This window comes from Megalobrama amblycephala, linkage group LG15 (genome assembly GCF_018812025.1).
Source record: "Megalobrama amblycephala isolate DHTTF-2021 linkage group LG15, ASM1881202v1, whole genome shotgun sequence".
In the NCBI taxonomy this organism is placed as follows: domain Eukaryota; kingdom Metazoa; phylum Chordata; class Actinopteri; order Cypriniformes; family Xenocyprididae; genus Megalobrama; species Megalobrama amblycephala.
The window spans coordinates 2070341-2089447 of record NC_063058.1 but is presented as its reverse complement, the minus strand read 5'-3'; the positions used below and the strand labels follow the sequence as shown (position 1 = coordinate 2089447).

The following is a 19107-nucleotide window of genomic DNA, read 5'->3' as shown; positions in this document are numbered from 1 at the left end:
TAATTTCTTAAATACTGGAGAGAATAAACCATAATAAGGAGCGTTTACATAATATAGGCTATATAGCACTCAATGGCACGCATAATTGCCATAAAGAACCGGCAAAAGTAATGATTATGAGTGTGACAAAAACAGTAAGGAGACATTTTAATTGTTTATTAATAAAGTAATGTTTTCTGAATCAGTGTCGGCTGCAAAGATGAAGTTGACATTGCTGATTCTCATTGCTGATCATCTGCTCATATGGACGCGCCTAGAGAGATAACGCACATTTCATTCAGATTAGGCTATATAATCAGAGTAGCCTCTTTCTTTTCGTTTTTAATAACTTCATTTTCGTTAAAGTAGATATTTCAAGCATTCTATAGATATATTTCTCATGTCTGCGAGGCAAGCAGCCTCTGAGTTTCGGTTCATTTAGCCTATGAGACGCGTTCCAGTTCACGCGCCAGTGATCGCGCCCGCGCCTCCATGTCATGATTTTATTGTCTGCTATATTTGCTTGTTATATATTAAATCAAAGCAATTGGTTGATGAAACATTGATTAAAATTAAGATACAATTTTTACAAAACGAAATTCACTTTAAAGAAAGGCTTTCTATAAAACAAAACTTAATGAAGTGGTCAAAATCTTATCTGACCCACTCCATGTCTCCCGATATATTTGCGCATCTTACTCATGCTGTTCACTAACTTTTCATAATCGAATAAATGGATTTAAAACATAACATAGGACTATTTAAACATAAATATGAAACTACGTTTTCTTTAATGGCTACCAACACAGAGAAATTTCATGTCGTGAGCAAGAGCAGATCATGAGTCAGGAGTCGCATCAAGAATAATTTATTCTTAGACTTATATGTAATATTGGGGGCATTCAATTTATTTGGCATATTTTTATTTTTATTTTATTTTTTTAAAGTAACGCAATAGTTACTTTCCCTGGTAATTAGTTACTTTTATAATGATGTAACTCAGTTACTAACTCCGTTACTATTTGTGAGAAGTAACTAGTAACTATAACTAATTACTTTTTTAAAGCAACGTGACCAACACTGCTAACCATTAATGCGACTTTTGGTGCTGTATGGTTTTGTGTAGTGCTTTGATGTCAGTTAACATCCATTGTTTCAAAGACGCAGATTCAGATCGCTTTATAAATGTAAATTCGTCTGTCCATGTAATTCTGCTCCACATAATTCTGCTGGAGAGCATAGGTTCCCAAGCAGACTGTGGAATACCTACATTTACACTAGTGTTTTCATTTTGTTTTGTTAAAACATAACTTTTGCTATGGTCATGCCTGTCATCCACTCAACTCCAGCTTTCAATCCTCGAAAACAGAGACTTTTGAAAGTGCCGCAGAGCCCGTCCATCAAGTCTGAAGCAAGACACACGCAACCCATAGCAATGTGTTATAGCAACGACACCTCAGACTGACAGATAAACGAGATAATAAACGATAATTTAGGCTACTTCAGTTTTGTAGCCTACATATTGTCATTTTAATTATAATTTATATAAGCCCATCTTGAATGCCATATAAACTTCCTAGAGATGCTGGCGGTGTTTTTGGCTTCAATTGTCACACCTGGAGGACTTTACAAGACTTCTCTCTCTCTCAGTCAGAAAATATACATTCAGAGTCAACACATTGTCGTGTTAACTCTGCCTTATCTTGGGTTTGCAGAAGAGGCAGGGAAGATCAGAAAGCAGGAGACCAAGTGATGGAAACAACTGAGTTTATTGAACAATCTTAGTTGCGTCTTTCATCTGACAAGCACTGATTTCACCAGTGTTATTATACCAAGCAAAGCCACTGGAAAAAATACTTTCCACATACGTATACTAGTGTAAAATTAAAAATTACTAATACTGAAATATAAAATGAATACACACACACACACACACAAATACAGCAGGCTGTTCTCGTGAACTCAGATTTGAGCCTATCATCCTTCACCTCCTTTTGATTTACTTCAAATCTCAGTCTCAATGATTCCCATTTATTGTTTTTTGTTGCTATATCACTTTCTCTGGTCAAGTTTTAGAATGTTTTCTCTGTCGGCTCATCCAGATTGATGTTGACTAGCTCTGAGTTGCTGCTGGTGATCTTTTCATTGTTGACGAGTGTGACCATCTCCTGCTCCCGAGTGACTGGCACTGGTGCACCTTTTTCTGCAATGCTGCTCTTTTTTGTGATAATCAGTGTCTGTTTCCTGCCACACCATCTGAGGGTAAATAAAATACGCACATTCAGTAAAACCCAATAACACTGTTAACATAACCCTAAGCCCTAGCGGTAAACCTGAAACCTAAAATGACCCATGGGACACCCTACGTTCTTCTAAGGGACATGCACATGTGGCTACTATTGTAAGTCCACAAGACCCCAAGTGCACATGAAGTGTGCCATTTGGGACAGGGCCTAAGTGCAAGAAAAACTTCCCAGGTCCCAGGTCTGAAAAATATCAACACTAACCCTAATACAACATCAAAATGCTATTTAGTGTATAGCACAGTTCATCATGTTCAGGAGCCCACAGCCCATCCTTCCAGAGGGAAGTAGTGTGTTTTCATCAAGATGACAACAATGATATTATTTCACTGTTAATGGTGCATCTGTATGTTAGTGTTAATGGTGCTGATATGAGTATAGTTTCTAAAACCAGTCGGTATGACTTAAAGACAAAGATATGAGCGCTCAAATGTTCTACACACACTTGCACACGAAACACAAATATTACAAAAACCACAGGTGTTAGTATTGTGACAGACATGTAGTATTTTAACATATCTATAGTATTTTAATATATATATATATTTGTAATATCTGCATTACAAAAGACGTACCTTTTGCTTCTTGCTACAACAACACAGAGAAGCAGAATGAGAACAACTGCCAAAATTGTCAATAAAATGACCAGCCAGTCTGTAAAAGGATTATAACACATAACATGTTATTTCAAACAAACTGATAAAATCATTCAGTGCAGTTGTGTAAATCAGAGTGCAAATAACAATGACTTTGAGCAATGAGACCACAACCTACAAAATATATATTTCCATGCTTTTCCCTTTTGAGGATCCTCAAATATGTGAGGAAAATAACTTGGAAATGACTTGTTTGTCTGTTGTCAACAATTAATCAAATTCAGAAGGAGACATCTTGGAACATTGCTTGCTGGAAGGCAAAAAATAATCCCAGAAGATGCTCTTTGGTCTGGTTTCAGTCATAAAAATCCAAGGCACTGTATTGCAAATGTATTCATAGCAATTCACATTATGAGTCTCTTCTTGACTAGGAATGTGTTCTGTTTTCTGTTAATGCATGCATTACTAAACCCGCTTGTGTCAATGATATAGAGCGTTTCAGGTGTGTTATATTATATGTTAATTCAGACAAAACTGTTAAAATGTGTAGTATTAAGACTGAAAATGCCACAAATATTCACGTTCACCATCCTTTAGGGAGGAGGATCAGACCTCAGTCCTGACCTAACCTAACTGAACACACTGAAACAAGCACTGAAGTTAAAGAAACTCCCTCATAATACCCATCCTGTTGATAATTTATCAGAATATTGTCAATCCAGGCTTGTAAATGTAAATAGTAGTCTCAAAATAAATACAATTGATTTGGGTATAATCTATATATTATAAAAGAGGCTTTCTAACCTGATGATCCGACCGTATCTGATCCCGAAGACCTGTTTTTTGGGTTGACATATCCTGGATCTGGAGTAACAAAGACAGAAGCACACAGACAGCACAGTTCAAATGAGATGTCAGATGTCATATCCTGTAACAATTCTTAAAAATAAAGGTTCCAAAAGGGGGTTTTCATAGTGATGCCATAGAAGAACCATTTTAGGTTCCCCAAAGAACCTTCCAGTGGTCAGTTCTTAAGAACCACCTTTTCTTAGTGTGAAGAACATTTCAATAATCTAAAGAACCTTTATTTTAACACTATAAAGAACCTGTAGTGGTTCCATAGATGTTAAAGGTTCTTCATGGAACCATCAATGTCAATAAAGAACCTTTATTTTAACACTATAAAGAACCTGTAGTGGTTCCATAGATGTTAAAGGTTCTTCATGGAACCATCAATGTCAATAAAGAACCTTTATTTTTAAGTGTACATGCAGCCCAGATATAGCAGGATAAAACAGTATCAGGATAAAACAGTATATTACTTATTATCCTTTGTCAAACATTAAGATGGACTGAGATTTGGCTAATATTCCTGTAATGAAATGTCACCTGTTTTATTGGCTGGTGTTTCATGACTGGACGTTCTCTCGCTCATTGCCAGCTCTGTGGTGTGTGTAGTTGGTTGTGAGGTTGTGGACTCCTCTATATGCTCTGTATAGTTTGTATCGTGTCTCTGATCAGTCTCATTGTCCTCCACTGGGCTCACTGTGGCACTGGTTTGTGTCCAGAGAGCTGGAGTAGACGCTGTTGAATCTCTCAACACCTCAGATGTTGAAGTTACATTATCATCCTCTCCAGTGTCTTGTTGGACTGTCGTGACCGCTGTGAAATGACAATTATGCAGGACTTTGTATATGCACATCAAACTTTGATTGTGTGGAGAAATGGACCTTCTCAAATATTGACTTACATTATTTTCATATAATTTTTTATATTTTTATATTTTCATCTGTACTGTTACTCATTAAGATTCTTTTTAATATGCCAGAAAAGTACTGCAGGTTATCACTTTATTAAAATTATGCCAAACTATAACTTTGCAACTATATGTCAACTAACAATACGGTTTTCTCAGGATGAATTTTGAGTGTTAAAGCTTTCTAATGATACCATTTATGATTATTACTAAAACACGTGATGGGGAAAAAGGTAATAAATTGCTACTGACTTACAGTTAACATGCTATTACACTGTAAGATCTTTCAGATAAAAGTGTCTTCAAAATGCATAAATGTAAAATGTTATACCTGTAGATGCTGTGACAGGGGTGACATCTGTTTTATTTAAAATCTCAAGGATCTCAGCTGCGCAGGACTTCACTGACAAATCTGTTTAAAATGTAATGGTTTGTTAAATACATTAAAACATTATCATGAGTTGACTAAAACAGACACCATGTTGCACAAATCAAACCTGTATCATCGTAACAGAAGGCGTCATATTTCTTTCCATCTTGAATCTTCTTGATGATGCCGGTTTGGTTGCCAGCGCAGACTTTATTTCCCTTGTGACGGAGAATCACCAGCTCTGTGCTGTTTACCCAGCCATACCTGCAGAGAAAATACAGGTGGACCTGAAGTTGATGATGATCCTGCATGATTGATGAAGTCAGTTGGTGATGTTCAGTTGAATGTCTGACCTGCATGTCTGTAGTCCTTTTTTATAGGCTTCCTCCACCTGCTCCATAGTGGCTAATGAAGATAATAACTCTTCACACAAGCTCTTGGCCATCTCATACGTCAGACTATAGCGTTCGCTCCCTTGTACATGAAACACTCCAACATAGCTGCAGCTCCGGGCGCTCACCACTGAAAGACAAACAGGGCAGAAATAATAGAAATAAATGAATTATATTTATATTGTGCCATTCATCGCAGGCTGATTTATTCAAACAAAAAAAGATGAAGACATTCCAGAAAACAAATAAAGCACAACAGTTTATACATTAAAACAAAAACCAACACATGTCAAATTAAACAGAGGGCTATAAATGCATAGAATAATGAGGAACTAATAGAACCCCAATGTAAGGAAGCTTAGCATAGCTTAAAATACTAACTGTGGTTTTGGAAGCTCATTTTGCATGTTATCTTATTAACTGGACTCCTGTGACCAAACTGATGTGCTTGTGTCCTGAACTCAAATTTCAAGATTCAATGCTCAACATGGCATCAGATGTTGACTCTATGTGGAGTGTCTGAAGCATGTGACAGTATAAAAGAGTGCTTGCATTACACATCACCACCTTTGTTGTCTTCAGGAAGCCGCTTTGTCTGTGTGCTGTCTGTGAAGTGTGTGTGTTTTGCATAAAAAGCTCTGCTCTCGCTTGGCTCTCTTGGCAAAGTGTCCGCACCTCGTGGTTCTAGCCCTGCATCTGCTGAGGCAGCGTGATGGCTATGATCGTAGGGATCACAGGTGGAGCTGGCAGAGGAGCTTGAGGGGGTTTCTCTTTCATGGGATTTGCCTGCTATCTCCAAGGCTCTCATACCCGATCTGGAAGCCTGCTCTGCGGCCTCTTCCGGCTTGGCTGAGAGTATGGCTTTTACTTCTGAGGAACTAGATGTGGAGGCAGTTGACTTAAATATTACAAGCAAGTCCACCTTGTCCCTTTGTGTAGATTGTGGAGCCTATGACCCATGCTATGGCTAGACTAAGTTTAAACTGGTCTGGTTTAAAGGAGGATGTCGCTCATGGCTGTGTGGACAAGCAATTCCTGTTGTGTCATAAGTATCCCTCTCTGGTGAGCCTTCCATTTCTCTTAGAGCTGCACACTGAGGTGTCAGACTTGTGGAGAAATCCTTATACCACTCGTGTAGTTACCTCAGCACATTTAAATTATTCAGGCGTATGTGAGGATTCCCCAGGTAGAAGCGAACCTCATTGGGTATCTCTCCCCTTGGTCGGCATCCTCACTGAAGGCTCCCGTCTTGCCTTCCATTGCGGCTGGTGGGCAAAACATATGTGTCAGCAGGTCAGGCCGGTGGGGGCCAGAACACCATGCCAGTATACTTAAAGACATGGACCAGGGTGAGGGGTTGCCTCCTGAGGCAGTTAGGAAACTCTGCACGGCCACAGATTTAGCCATCTGCACCACCAAGAAGATGGCCTGCCTGTGCTATCGGCTGCTCAATGGCTGCAATGGTGGCGATAGAGAGACATTTGTAGCTGAATCTGTCAGACATTAAGGAGAGTGACTCCATTAAGAAGAACTTCCTTCTTAATCCCGCCGTCTCACCCTCTGGACTTTTCAGGACTGTCGTTGAGATGATGGTGAAGTTCAGAGAGGTGAGAGTGCAGTATGCTGCCTTCAGGAAGTTTATTCAAATGATCATTTGTGGGTCTACTCACTTAGGCATTCCCTTTCCCATCAGTTCCCCGCATAGGTTATTAGGACAAAAGGTGGATTTCATCACTGTAAGTGTTCCATTCTGTTATTTTTAACCCCTCCAGGGCATTAAGCTGAAGGTGATGTACAGCTTCAGTACGCCTTTTAAAAACAGAAAAGGGGGAGTCCAGTAGTAGCAGTAGTAGATTGTGACTTTTAGGCCTTGTTTCCACCTGGTATTAAGATGCGTTTTGATTGATCGGATCACAAGTGGATGTTGAAGACATACCCGTTTACACCTGGTATTTTAATCTGTCTATTTTGTCCATTTTTAATCACTTCTGTCCGGATTACTTTGAGGGGAGGGTCTATGGCTGGGTAAATGTATGTTTTTTTTCAGATCTTTTGATCTAATGGACAAATTAGCTCACGATACATATGAACACACCAAAGATGATGGAAAAACATACGGAGAGCAGCAGCTTTCGTTTCTGCACTGACAGCTACAAGACCGGCCGAACGCATTGAGTGCGTGTTGGAAATTGAGAGAGAGCATTGTGCTTGGTACGTTTGGCCTTCAATCCAAACTTGGTTAAAGTTTTGTTTAAATCCCATCTGGCTAGAGCGCTTTCCATAATGTTTATGCGCTATGTCAGTAGGCGGAGAGTAGACGGTCTTTAGTGGCTGTTTGAACGCATTCGACCACATGAGCGTTTCCACTATGAAAGCAATCCGGTTGAATGCGTTTTCGACTACCTCTGGAAGTGGTCGAAAGTGGACAAGCTCAAAACATTTTAGACCCAATTTATTTAGTGCTGTCCACTTGTGATCTGATCGACCAAAATGTATCTTAATACCAAGTGAAAAAGGGCCATAGTCCCCACTACGCTCCCTTGTGAATAACTGTATGGTATGGAGCCTGACAGGTGAGAGCTGGTGTGGACAAGTCAAGTCCCGCTCTCTCATCTGTTGCCCTACACAATTCATCAACTGGGGATTAAAGCAGGATATGCTCCTGTGTAGATATCTTTATGAGTATAAAGCTTGGCAAGTGAGATCTGAAGTGGACTAAGCCACAAGAAGCGGCCCATTATCTAACCCGTTGCCCTCCAAAATTGTCAGATTGGGGTTTAAAGCAGCGCTATAGGCTCCCTTATTAAGTGTTGGTTATAGTATACTCTATAGAGCTTGGCAGATAAGAGTTGAGGTTGACCATGTCACAGGAAGTGGCCCACTCTCACACCCATCAGATCAGCTCAAATAAGCAGAAAGCCTGCAGAAAACCTTTCTGGTTTGTGTGGTCTTGGCTGAACTTTGCTATCACTGTAAATGTCATAGAATGTCTCTGCTGGCACTCTCTCATGACTTCACCTGTCAAGAGATGATTGCAGATTCTGTATAAGAATACATGTTATCAAGAAAATGACAGTCATCTTTATTCTTTTTTTTTATTTTTTTTTACTATAACTGACCATATCACAGTATTCTGCATGTTGCTAAATTGCATTTCAGAGGTAACCTCAGGGAAAAGTGCCAATGACATGGTTCATGGCAATACGGCAATACATTCATAAAATATAACATTTTACAGCACAATTGAAGGTGGCCAACATTAGTAAACTTGTGTTTAATTAATTTTCTTATTGCCCAACATAGCTCGGTATTAAAATGCATTTTAGAGCAGATAGGTTTGTTATAAGAACATTGTTTGGGAACATTTGTGGAACAAATAGTGCCAGACCCTGTTTATGTCAGGTTTTGTTGAGTTTTAAGTAATACAAACAACAGATAACACTTCAAAATAGACTGTACTTGAAATGCCAGAGCAGTATAACATTATACGAGACAATAACCGACAAAGGACTGAACAGAAGAGTACAGGGAGTATATACATATAATAAATGAGGGAACTACACGGGAACAGTTGGACAAAGATGAACTAATCTGTAATCATAGAAACTAACGAGAACTCACACTGACACAACAGGAACTAACTAAACAGAACATAATCGTGACAGTTTATATTAAACAATGAATCTCACACACACACACAGGTTCTGTGTAGGCTGTAAATGCACGATCACAAAGGATAACAAAAGCAGTCTTTAATAGTAAATTCCACTAGGAACATAGTATAATCACAGGGAAGATGCTGAGAAAATAACCAATACAAAACAATATTGGACAATGAAACAAAGGAAACTGAGGACTTAAATACTAGCCAGAAGAATCAACTGAACAGAAACAGCTGCACAGAACTAATTACCGCCAAAGAATGTAACACAGGCAAACCAGAACAGGGAAAATAGAACCAAAACACAATGAAACTAAACCAAAACAGAGCATGCATGTTACAGCTGCATCGTACAGTGTTGGCAGAGCTGGGTAGTAACGGATTATGTAATCAGATCCAAGTATCCAAGTACTTGTAATTAGAGTAAACTACTTTTTAAAATACTTGTAATCAGACTACAGTTACTTTTTTATGGATTACATGATTACATATTATTTACACAATGGCAGTAAGTTGTTCTCAATTCATTGATTCTCCTAATTTTTAATTTTTTTTTTACATTTATATTTTTTTCATAATAAACCTGCCAAATTATATACGTTTGAGATTCTTCAAGTTTTTCCGGTGGTGAGGGGGAAATATAGATGAAATATATATATTAAATAATAATAATAATATATGAAATATAGATGAAATATTTGATGTAGCAGTGATACTGCTGTGAATTTCATGTTTTTCAATATTTGTTTTTGTAATGTTGCTGTTTTCTAAATTTACTTAATTTTAAGTAAATATGTTATAAAATCATAAGATGTGGTTTTGTTTTATTCAGTGTTACTATCAGCAAACACTAACAGGTACATTAGTGTTAGTATTGTGAAGTATTAACTGTACATACATTGCAGTTTAAAAAGATTCTATTGAGGCTCTTGTTGGTGAATAGAATATTTTTTTGGCATATATTTTTTTTCTGTATCTGTCAAAATAGTACAAAATTTTCCTACAATATATGTGACATCAAATAAGGGTTAGCACAAAAGTAATCTAAGAGATTATATTACTGATTACAAATTTTGTCATGTAATTTGTAATCAGTAACTGATTACAATTCATAAGCAATCTACCCAGCTCTGAGTGTTGGGTAGTAATGGATTACAAAATGGACTACACATTTTAAAATGTGCATTATTAGATTGCAGTTACTTTTTAATAACATAATTACATTTGTGATCGATCACATTGCCTCATTTATCAGATGAAAAATTAGTTTTTAGTTGTCCACAACTAGTTGTACATTGCTATAGGAATGAGTTTAATTCCCAAGGAACACATGCTGGCAAAAATGTTATTCCTTAAATGCACTGAACGTCACTTTGGATAAAAATCTCTTTTTATATTATTCATCGTATATAGGCATAATTCAAAATATTGTCAACTGGGGTAAAAGGACTTAAAAGAAAACACCATTTTATTCCAGCCCTTATGGTTATCAGCAAAAACAGAAATGATCTTACTCTAGTGTCACCTTGTGGCCGAATCTTACAAAATTTGGTAAACACCCTAAATGAAAATACCAAATTTTATAATGTTCGGTCATCCAGAATTATTATCAGAATTGTAATCAGCTGCTGGGCTTTTGATTTTGATTAACCCATGAACTCCAAAGAATCTTCCTGCACAACTTTTGTTGATTTGGCAAAAATCCAGGGACTATTTTGCAAAAGTTTCCAAGACACACACACACCAAAAAAAAAGAAAAAAAAAAAAAAAAGATATGGGGCCATTTGTATAAAACTTCTCAGAAATGCTCTTATAAATAGTCTTAAGCTTTGACTTGAGTGTTAAAAATTGTTAAAAGCAGCATTCAGCAAAGTATAAGACTCTTCAGAGATGACTGAGGTGATGTAAGGACTACAACAGGATTTCTACATTGTGTTCAAGAGTTTAAAGCCACAGCCACTACTTACAATTTTGTTGGCCATGGCCTAAAACTATAGTCTTTATGTGAGATACTGTTGTTTTCTTAGAAGTTCAGTTTTCCTGTTCTCTTCTGATGATGAAGATTAGCATGTGGGTGTATGAAGATGTGTATCTATCTACAACTAGCCTGACTACGTCAGACTTCCTACTTCCGCTCAATTTCATTTCGCTTCTGTACTCAGTCTGATACAGCGTCATAGCTTTGTGTTTGCCACCGGTCTGGAAACAGCCGGGCCAATCAACGAACAGAGGGCGGGCTGAGAGCCGTGACGTAGATGCTAAGCGCCGAGTTTTACATTGTAGGTTAGAGAAATCGAAAACCGAAACGACCGCGGAAATGGGAAACGAGACACGGGATGCAAACTTCGGGATGCATTAACTTCACATAATCTGCAAAAGTCGTTTACAGCCATGTTCACTCCGGTATTTCGCTCACATCATCATGTGTTTACAACAGGTTTACAGTGGAAGTTCAATCATAGATTTGAGTTAGATGCATGATGTCTGTGCTTCGATGCGGCTGTACAGGCACATAACATACGTCATAACTAAACGTATCTGATTGGCTTACGGGTAACCAATGATTTTAAACTTCAGACAAGCATCCCCTAGCGAGAGAGAAAACACTTCTCTATTATGCCATTCCAGACTCTGTCTACGAAGCAAAGTGAAGTAGCAGAGTCTGGTATTACCAGGCTAATCTACAACCCGAATTCCGGAAATGTTGGACGTTTTTTAAAATTTGAATACAATTAAAACTAAAAGATTTTCAAATCACATGAGCCAATGTTTTATTCACAATAGTACATAATTATATAATAAATGTTTAAACTGATAAATTTGACACTTTTATCCATTAAATGAGCTCATTTCAAATTTGATGCCTGCTACAGGTCTCAAAAAAGTTGGGACGGGGCGAAAAAATGTCTGAAAAAGCAAGAAATTTTGAAAAGATTCAGCTGGCAGAACATCTAGGAACTAATTAAGTTAATTGATATCAGGTCTGTAACATGATTAGCTATAAAAGGGATGTCTTAGAGAGGCAGAGTCTATCAGAAGTAAAGCTGTGAAAGAGTGCGTAAAAAGATTGTGGAATACTTTTAAAACAATATTCCTCAACTTCAAATTACAAAGGCTTTGCAAATCTGCAGAAATCTCTGTGCGTAAGGGTCAAGGCCGAAGACCTTTATTAGATACCCGTGGTCTTCGGGCCCTCAGACGACACTGCATCACTCATCGGCATGATTGTGTCAATGACATTACTAAATGGGCCCAGGAATACTTCTAGAAACCACTGTCGGTAAACACAATCCGCCGTGCCATCTGCAGATGCCAACTAAAGCTCTATCATGCAAAAAGGAAGCCATATGTGAACATGGTCCAGAAGCGTCGCCGTGTTTTAGAGCAACATATGCTCCCCTACAGATATCTATTTCAGGGAAGGCCTTGTGTATTTCAGCAGGACAATGCAAAACCACATACTGCAGCTGTTACAACAGCATGGCTTCGTCATAGAAGAGTCCGGGTGCTGAATTGGCCTGCCTGCAGTCCAGATCTTTCACCTATAGAGAAAAATACGTCAAAGACGACCACAAACTCTTCAGCAGCTGGAAACCTATATCAGGCAAGAATGGGACCAAAATCCAACACCAAAACTCCAGAAACTCATAACCTCGATGCCCAGACGTCTTCAGTCTGTTTTGAAAAGAAGAGGAGATGCTACACAATGGTAAACATGCCTCCGTCCCAACTATTTTTAGACCTGTCAAATTTGAAATGAGCTCATTTTGTGCATAAAATTGTAAAATCTCTCAGTTTAAACATTTGTTATGTATGTTCTATTGTGAATAAAATATTGGCTCATGTGATTTGAAAGTCTTTTATTTTTCATTTTATTCAAATTTAAAAAACATCCCAACATTTCCGGAATTCGGGCTGTAGAGAGATGGATAATCGTTTGATGGGCTGAGAACAAGCTCCGCTACACACAGAGACGCTAACAGGAGGAAAAGTCTGGAGAGGCGTTTTGTTGACTTTTGATACCGTTGAAACTCTCGCTGGATTTCTTTTGAAATGCTGAAATTTACAGCTGCCCAGTAGCATGTCTCTCCAACCAACAAAGAGTTTCTCAGCATTCCCTCAACACAAACACACTTCTTTCATGCTGAGATTTAACATAAAACACGTCAACAATTCCACTCAAAGTGACAGAGATCAAAGTAAATCAGAGATGGTTTAGTGGCTGACTGTGGCATTGACTAGTTTCATTCTGTTCTCCATTTAGGCATTTATTGGTATTTCAGGCACAAAGAACCTCAGAGGTGGTGTAAGAGGTGAAAAAGACATCAATGATATAAAACAATACAGCGCAGCAGCAAAGCACAGATTTATCCATCCAACTTACATTTGGCAAGTCAAGTGTCAAAGTTTTCAAGAACTAGTGACAAACATTAGCACAAAATGTCACCACAGCAACCGCCGAGTCTTGCGAAAACTGTTTTTTGGGGGGTGTGAGCTTTCATTTCCTGCATATGCGGTACAACACAAAGAGATGCTCAAAGACTTCAAGTGAGGAATAATCTGGAAACAACATTACACATCCCACACCATTACATTTCTCTCGCATTGATTTATTCTTTCCATTCGACTGGGTTTTTAAACAGTCTAAACTCCTCCAGCTCTCTGCTGGTTCGCTCTTGAGATGCTGAAGTTTTCAGCTGCATATCCTGTTCTCTTCAGGAGTGAGTTTAACTGTATTCACACACACACAAGCAGCAGCGCTGCTCCATTCATAGTCAATGATACACAAAGACATGATCCCTCTGACGGGTTTTCTCACCTGTGGACGCCTCTGATCCAGAGGAGGCCAGTAATCCAGACACGAGTCCCAGCAGCACCATCCACATCCTGATGACCGGCAAGGTTGCTGTAGAATAGAGCTGGGATAGAGTTCGCTGTGAGTTTGGAGTAATGTGAGGTGAGGTTTCAGTGTCGGCTCTAATAGAGATGAGAGAAAAGGGTAGTGCGTATTTGAACACTCCCTTCTACTCCTCCCTTAACCGCTCTCTCTCTCCGTCAGTGTGTTCAGAGAGTGAATGTTTTTCTGTACAAAGCTGAATGCCATGATTCCTGATTCATTTTGGTAAATTGAATATCCAAGTACTTTCAAACTACTCTCAGCTTACACAATGATCCCATTTATCTCACAAAAAAAGAACATATCCAGGTCACATGTCTATAAATACATCAAATGAAGCCTAGTTAGTGATGATTAAGATTTGTTGAATTGTCCTCAAACTCTCATCACAGTAATAACTCTTCAATATGTTACAGTGAATTTTCTTTTCAGTCAGTATAAGAAGTCGTTACCAACATGAATTACATGACAGATACAACTGAGATGAGCTTTCAGATAAAGATTCAAAACAGGAAGGCAATAGTGAAGCTTCAACATGAACAGTTTTAGCTGTTTTCAGGCTTCTCATCATCTCATGTCTCATGAAAAACAGAAGCAGTTGTGTATTTACATGACGAGTTTTGAATATAGTACAATGTTACATTACTGCTGGTGTGTTGTCAGTCATCAGTGTTGTTATGACACTGAGTAAACAAGACATCATCAGAACGTACTTCACATCTTCTCCTCTCACTTCCTGTACAGAGCAGTTGCTGTTGATACCGTTATGATTGCTACCGTTGCTATGGTGATACGAGCTATAAACAAAAACAAATGTACATACAAATTCAAAAAAAATCTGAATCAGTAAAGATAAGTCCACACTTTAAACTTTATTCACCTCACATTTGTTAAACTGTCCCCTGTATGTTCATGCATTAGCTGACTAAAAATGAGCAGTATATTTTTACAGCATTTATGAATATGGTAATTAATAAAATTACACTTGTTGAAGTTTGTTCACATTGCATTGACTTATGATTTTAAAAATATACTGACCAGCTAGTAAGATATGTTCTTAGAATGTTTTTCTAATATTCCTATTATGTTATGAAAACATTATTTCTGAATGTTCTCTGAACGTTCAAAACATTCCATTTTGACATTTAAAAAAAAAAAAAAAAACATTCCATCACTAATAAAATGCTGGGTTAAAAACAACCCAAGTTGGGTTGAAAATGGACAAACCCAGCAGTTGGGTTAAATGTTTAAATGTTTTATTTAACTCAACTATTGTTTAAAAATGACTGTCTGGCTTAAAATGAACCCAAAATATGTTGGAAATTAAAAATCAAACACATAATTACTAGAGGCAACAATAATAATCAAAAGGTGAACATTTATTAATAAGCAATTTAATACATGTTTATTGTTTAATTATTATTCATTAAACTTAATAATAAATGTTTATGTATTAAACATTAATAAATGTTAATTACTCATTTTAAGCAAACAATACAGTAATTTTTAATGAATAGTTAAATAAAACTACCCAGCATGTTGGGCAAACATCTAACCCAACCACTGGGTTAAAACAGCCCAATCACTGGGTTAGTCCATTTTCAACCCAACTTGGGTTGTTTTTAAATGTTAAATGTTTGCTGACCTGCTGGGTAGTTTTATTTAACTCAACTATTCTTTAAAAATTGCTGTATTGCTTGTTAAATATGATGAATGACGTATAATGTTTTTGTGCTAATGTTTTGAGAACAGATAACTTTGAACAAAAGTCCTATTAATGTTACTGGAAGAACGTTGAGAGAACCTTGACAGAACGTTTTTGAGAACGTTCCCTGTCACGGGTTGGTTCCTATAAAGGCAGGATCTATGTACGCACAGCAGTCAGTCTTTTTTAGATGAAACAAAACAAACTGGCACTGCAGAACCGACCTTAAGCACTGAAGACACCAGACACAGGCCTGAACTGAACGGAGGGTTTCATAGAGCGAATGACGGAGCTGAACCAGACACAGGTGAACACTATGGGTTGTTATGGAAACAAATGAGCACACAAAAGGGCAACCGGGGCACACAGGAACTAACACAGGCGAAGCACAGATGACACCTGACAGCTTTCAGAAAATGTTGAAATGAACGTCTTATTTCTGTAGTTATAAGACACTATACACTCTTAGCCCGGATTTTATATTTACTTAAAAAATATAATTACAATATACTTAAAATATTTAAGTTTGGTTGCATTACTTATAAAATATAAGTATATTCTACTAATTTGTGGGTGTATTTGAATGTGTTAATAAATGTAAGTTAAATGCACTTAAATTATGAAGTTTTTCTCCTGGACACGCCTCCTTCACACTGGTTTGCGGCAGGTAATGACGCCATTTTGTCGTGGTGTGTATGAATTCAAGGAGCTGTTGATGAGCAGTTGGAACATTTGTTTTGGCTGTTCTACAGACATTTTTTCCTAACATTTACCTTATAGTTTTTCACCAAAGGAGAAAATCACAATTTTTAAGTTACCATCATCGAGGGTCAGTGTTTGTTTTAGTTGAGCTCTTGACCCTTGACTTTTTAATATTAGATTTTGTTTGGGCAGTTTTAACTGTATTAAAACCAACCAGACAAGCAAAGTTAAAAGATGATCAGGTGATGTTGGTTATGTTTTCACATAATCATTATTTCATCTGAATCACTAAACTCATTTAGAGCCCAATCTCTGCGTTAGATTTACATTATTGATTACAGCAGCACTGTGATTCTACAGCGGAGGATCAACTTCTACAATACAATTTTTTTTTTTAAAGTTGTCCTTATCACAAAAAAAAAAATATATATATATATATTTTAGGCACACACAGACATCAAGAATCAGCCTGTGAATCTCAACGACGGTGACAAGCAGCATGTTCTGATAAACAGATCAACTCTGAACATTAGAAAACAAGCTACTAAAAAGTCACAGAAAAACAGCAAAATTTTAATAGTGAGAATAAAGAAAATTACTAAAACAATTCAGCTCATAATTTATTCATGCAGCAATGCATGATGGGAGGCATGGATGAATTTTGATTGGTGGCAAGTTAACTTGCTTAGTACATTGAACTTAAATATACTAGTTGTAATAACTACAAAGTAATTAATATTACAAAACATTTTAAGTTAAATGAACTCGAATTATTAAGTTCACATTACTTAATCATTACTTAATTTTTTTAGGGCAACCAGTTTCCTCAAATTTTTTAAGTAAATTCAACTTATCCGGGCTAACAGTGTAGCCGCTTATTCACACACCATGTCTAAATATGAACATGAGATATGACTATTATCAGTGAGTAACAGGTTCAGATTTATAACGCTATCATACTGTATGAATTCAGAATTAGTCTTTAAATAATGCTAGTTACATAGTGCAATTCAGAGTCGGGTATATGATAAAATTGAGCTGAAACGAGGATTATAATTGTTATTAAACACCTTACGAAGGATTCTAAAGAACTGTGGTTTTACAAAGTCAGACTGAACTGGAAAAAAAAAAAAAAAACAGGAAGTGGTTGCAGTTTTGCAACACCATAGTAACACAAAAATATAAGCAAGCACCAGCTCAGAAGGTGCTAATGAAACACATGTAGGAAAGTATCTCTCAATAACACACGTACATCTCCAGTTATACTTAGATTCATCATATATTCCACCTAACCTGCAGGTTTCTGTCATGTCTCGCTCTTCAAAACAAACACAGTCCATGAACACAGATGAATATAACCTGCCTACACATGAAATTCTTCACAAAACACTTTGTGTTGCTCTGTTTTTGTTGCACAATTACATGTAGGACTATCGCTGTCTATCACTGTCCGCATCAGTGTGTGTAAATTTGTTTAATTTCACACATATGACAGCTTAACATGCTGTCAACAAACTAAAATATTTTGTCAATAAAATTCAATTTTTTCATCTAAAATAACAGAATGCACTTTTGCTAGTTTAACAATGGAAAAAGTGGTCGGCGTACCCGGTGTATGGTCTAAAAGGGTTGTCCCTAGTCTCTTACTGAGTCATGGGTGTGTTTTGGGCATAACGTGCAATAAACCAATCAGAGCTTCATCTCCCATTCCCTTTAAAAGCCAGCTGTGCTCGTGCCATGGCAGAATATAGACACCCTCAACCTGATGAGTCACTTTAAACACGTGTGTATTGCCACGATTGGCCCATTTCATTCGTCATTACTGCAGATAGGTAATTCTGATACATGCAATGACTATCCATTATGACATGTAGGCATTTTTATCTTTATGCACACAATAATCTTTTACATTGTAATCCTTTTATTTCTAATATTTCGCATATTACTAACACACCCTTTAAATAACACAAAAAATACTGCGCCATTGATTTCATGGCGCCTCAAAATAGCAACACGCCAACAATGCGCCTAAACGCACCTGCGCAACTGCCATGTAAACCTGCCTGGTGTCTTCTGCTGGTTAGATAAGCATTAAAGAAGTGTCTAAACTACTAAATAACATGTTGGAGATTGAAATGATAGCAGATTAGCTCATTTTAAATAAACGCCAAATTTTGCCACAAATACACTAAATTTCGTCTAAATTGCTAGCATGTGTTCCGCTCACCGCTGCTAAAGCACACCTTGAGTGAGTGAGTGTATTTTAGCACACAGAGCGCTGCAGGGATGATGTATTTCTGTGGGCCAAAACCGGAAACAAGCTGCAAGTGAACACTTCCGGTTTCATCATCCTGAAGACAATGAGCTTTTGGCTAAATGCCTGAAATAAGGGTTGTGGTGAACACATACTCAAGGTATTCTCACTTTTTATTCTCTGACATAAAACACACCAGTAACACCACACACTGGATTTTTAAAGCTTCTACTTGTCTTGTAAAAGGCGATTGCTAACAAGTGTCTCAATGGAACAGAGGCTGTCAGTGACATTAAACGTTGCTCTGTCTGGGGGTCAAGCCCGCGGTCAGAGAAATGAAAATGTGGTAACAGGAAGCTTCTTCAGCACTGTAAGTCTGTTTTGAAATTAGATATCGCAACATTTTTAGAAAGGATATTTATAGAGATTATGGAGATTCCAAAGAAGCCAGACCGAGCCTGACTAAATGATTTCCGCTTTATGGCCTCACAC

The 19107-nt window shown here is 37.5% G+C and overlaps 1 protein-coding gene across 1 annotated transcript; it reads right to left on the bottom strand.

Annotated features, from left to right (window-relative positions):
* Window positions 1-1729: 1729 nt before the first annotated feature.
* On the bottom strand, window positions 1730-14063 carry cd44b (CD44 molecule (Indian blood group) b). The gene is made up of 8 exons (XM_048158529.1): window positions 13877-14063; window positions 5358-5526; window positions 5132-5268; window positions 4966-5046; window positions 4268-4540; window positions 3683-3742; window positions 2858-2936; window positions 1730-2235 (listed from the first exon to the last, which is right to left on the bottom strand). The coding sequence occupies exons 1-8, from the start codon at window positions 13941-13943 to the stop codon at window positions 2052-2054; spliced, it is 1050 nt and encodes a 349-aa protein (XP_048014486.1). The 5' UTR covers window positions 13944-14063; the 3' UTR covers window positions 1730-2051.
* Between the last annotated feature and the right edge of the window lie 5044 nt (window positions 14064-19107).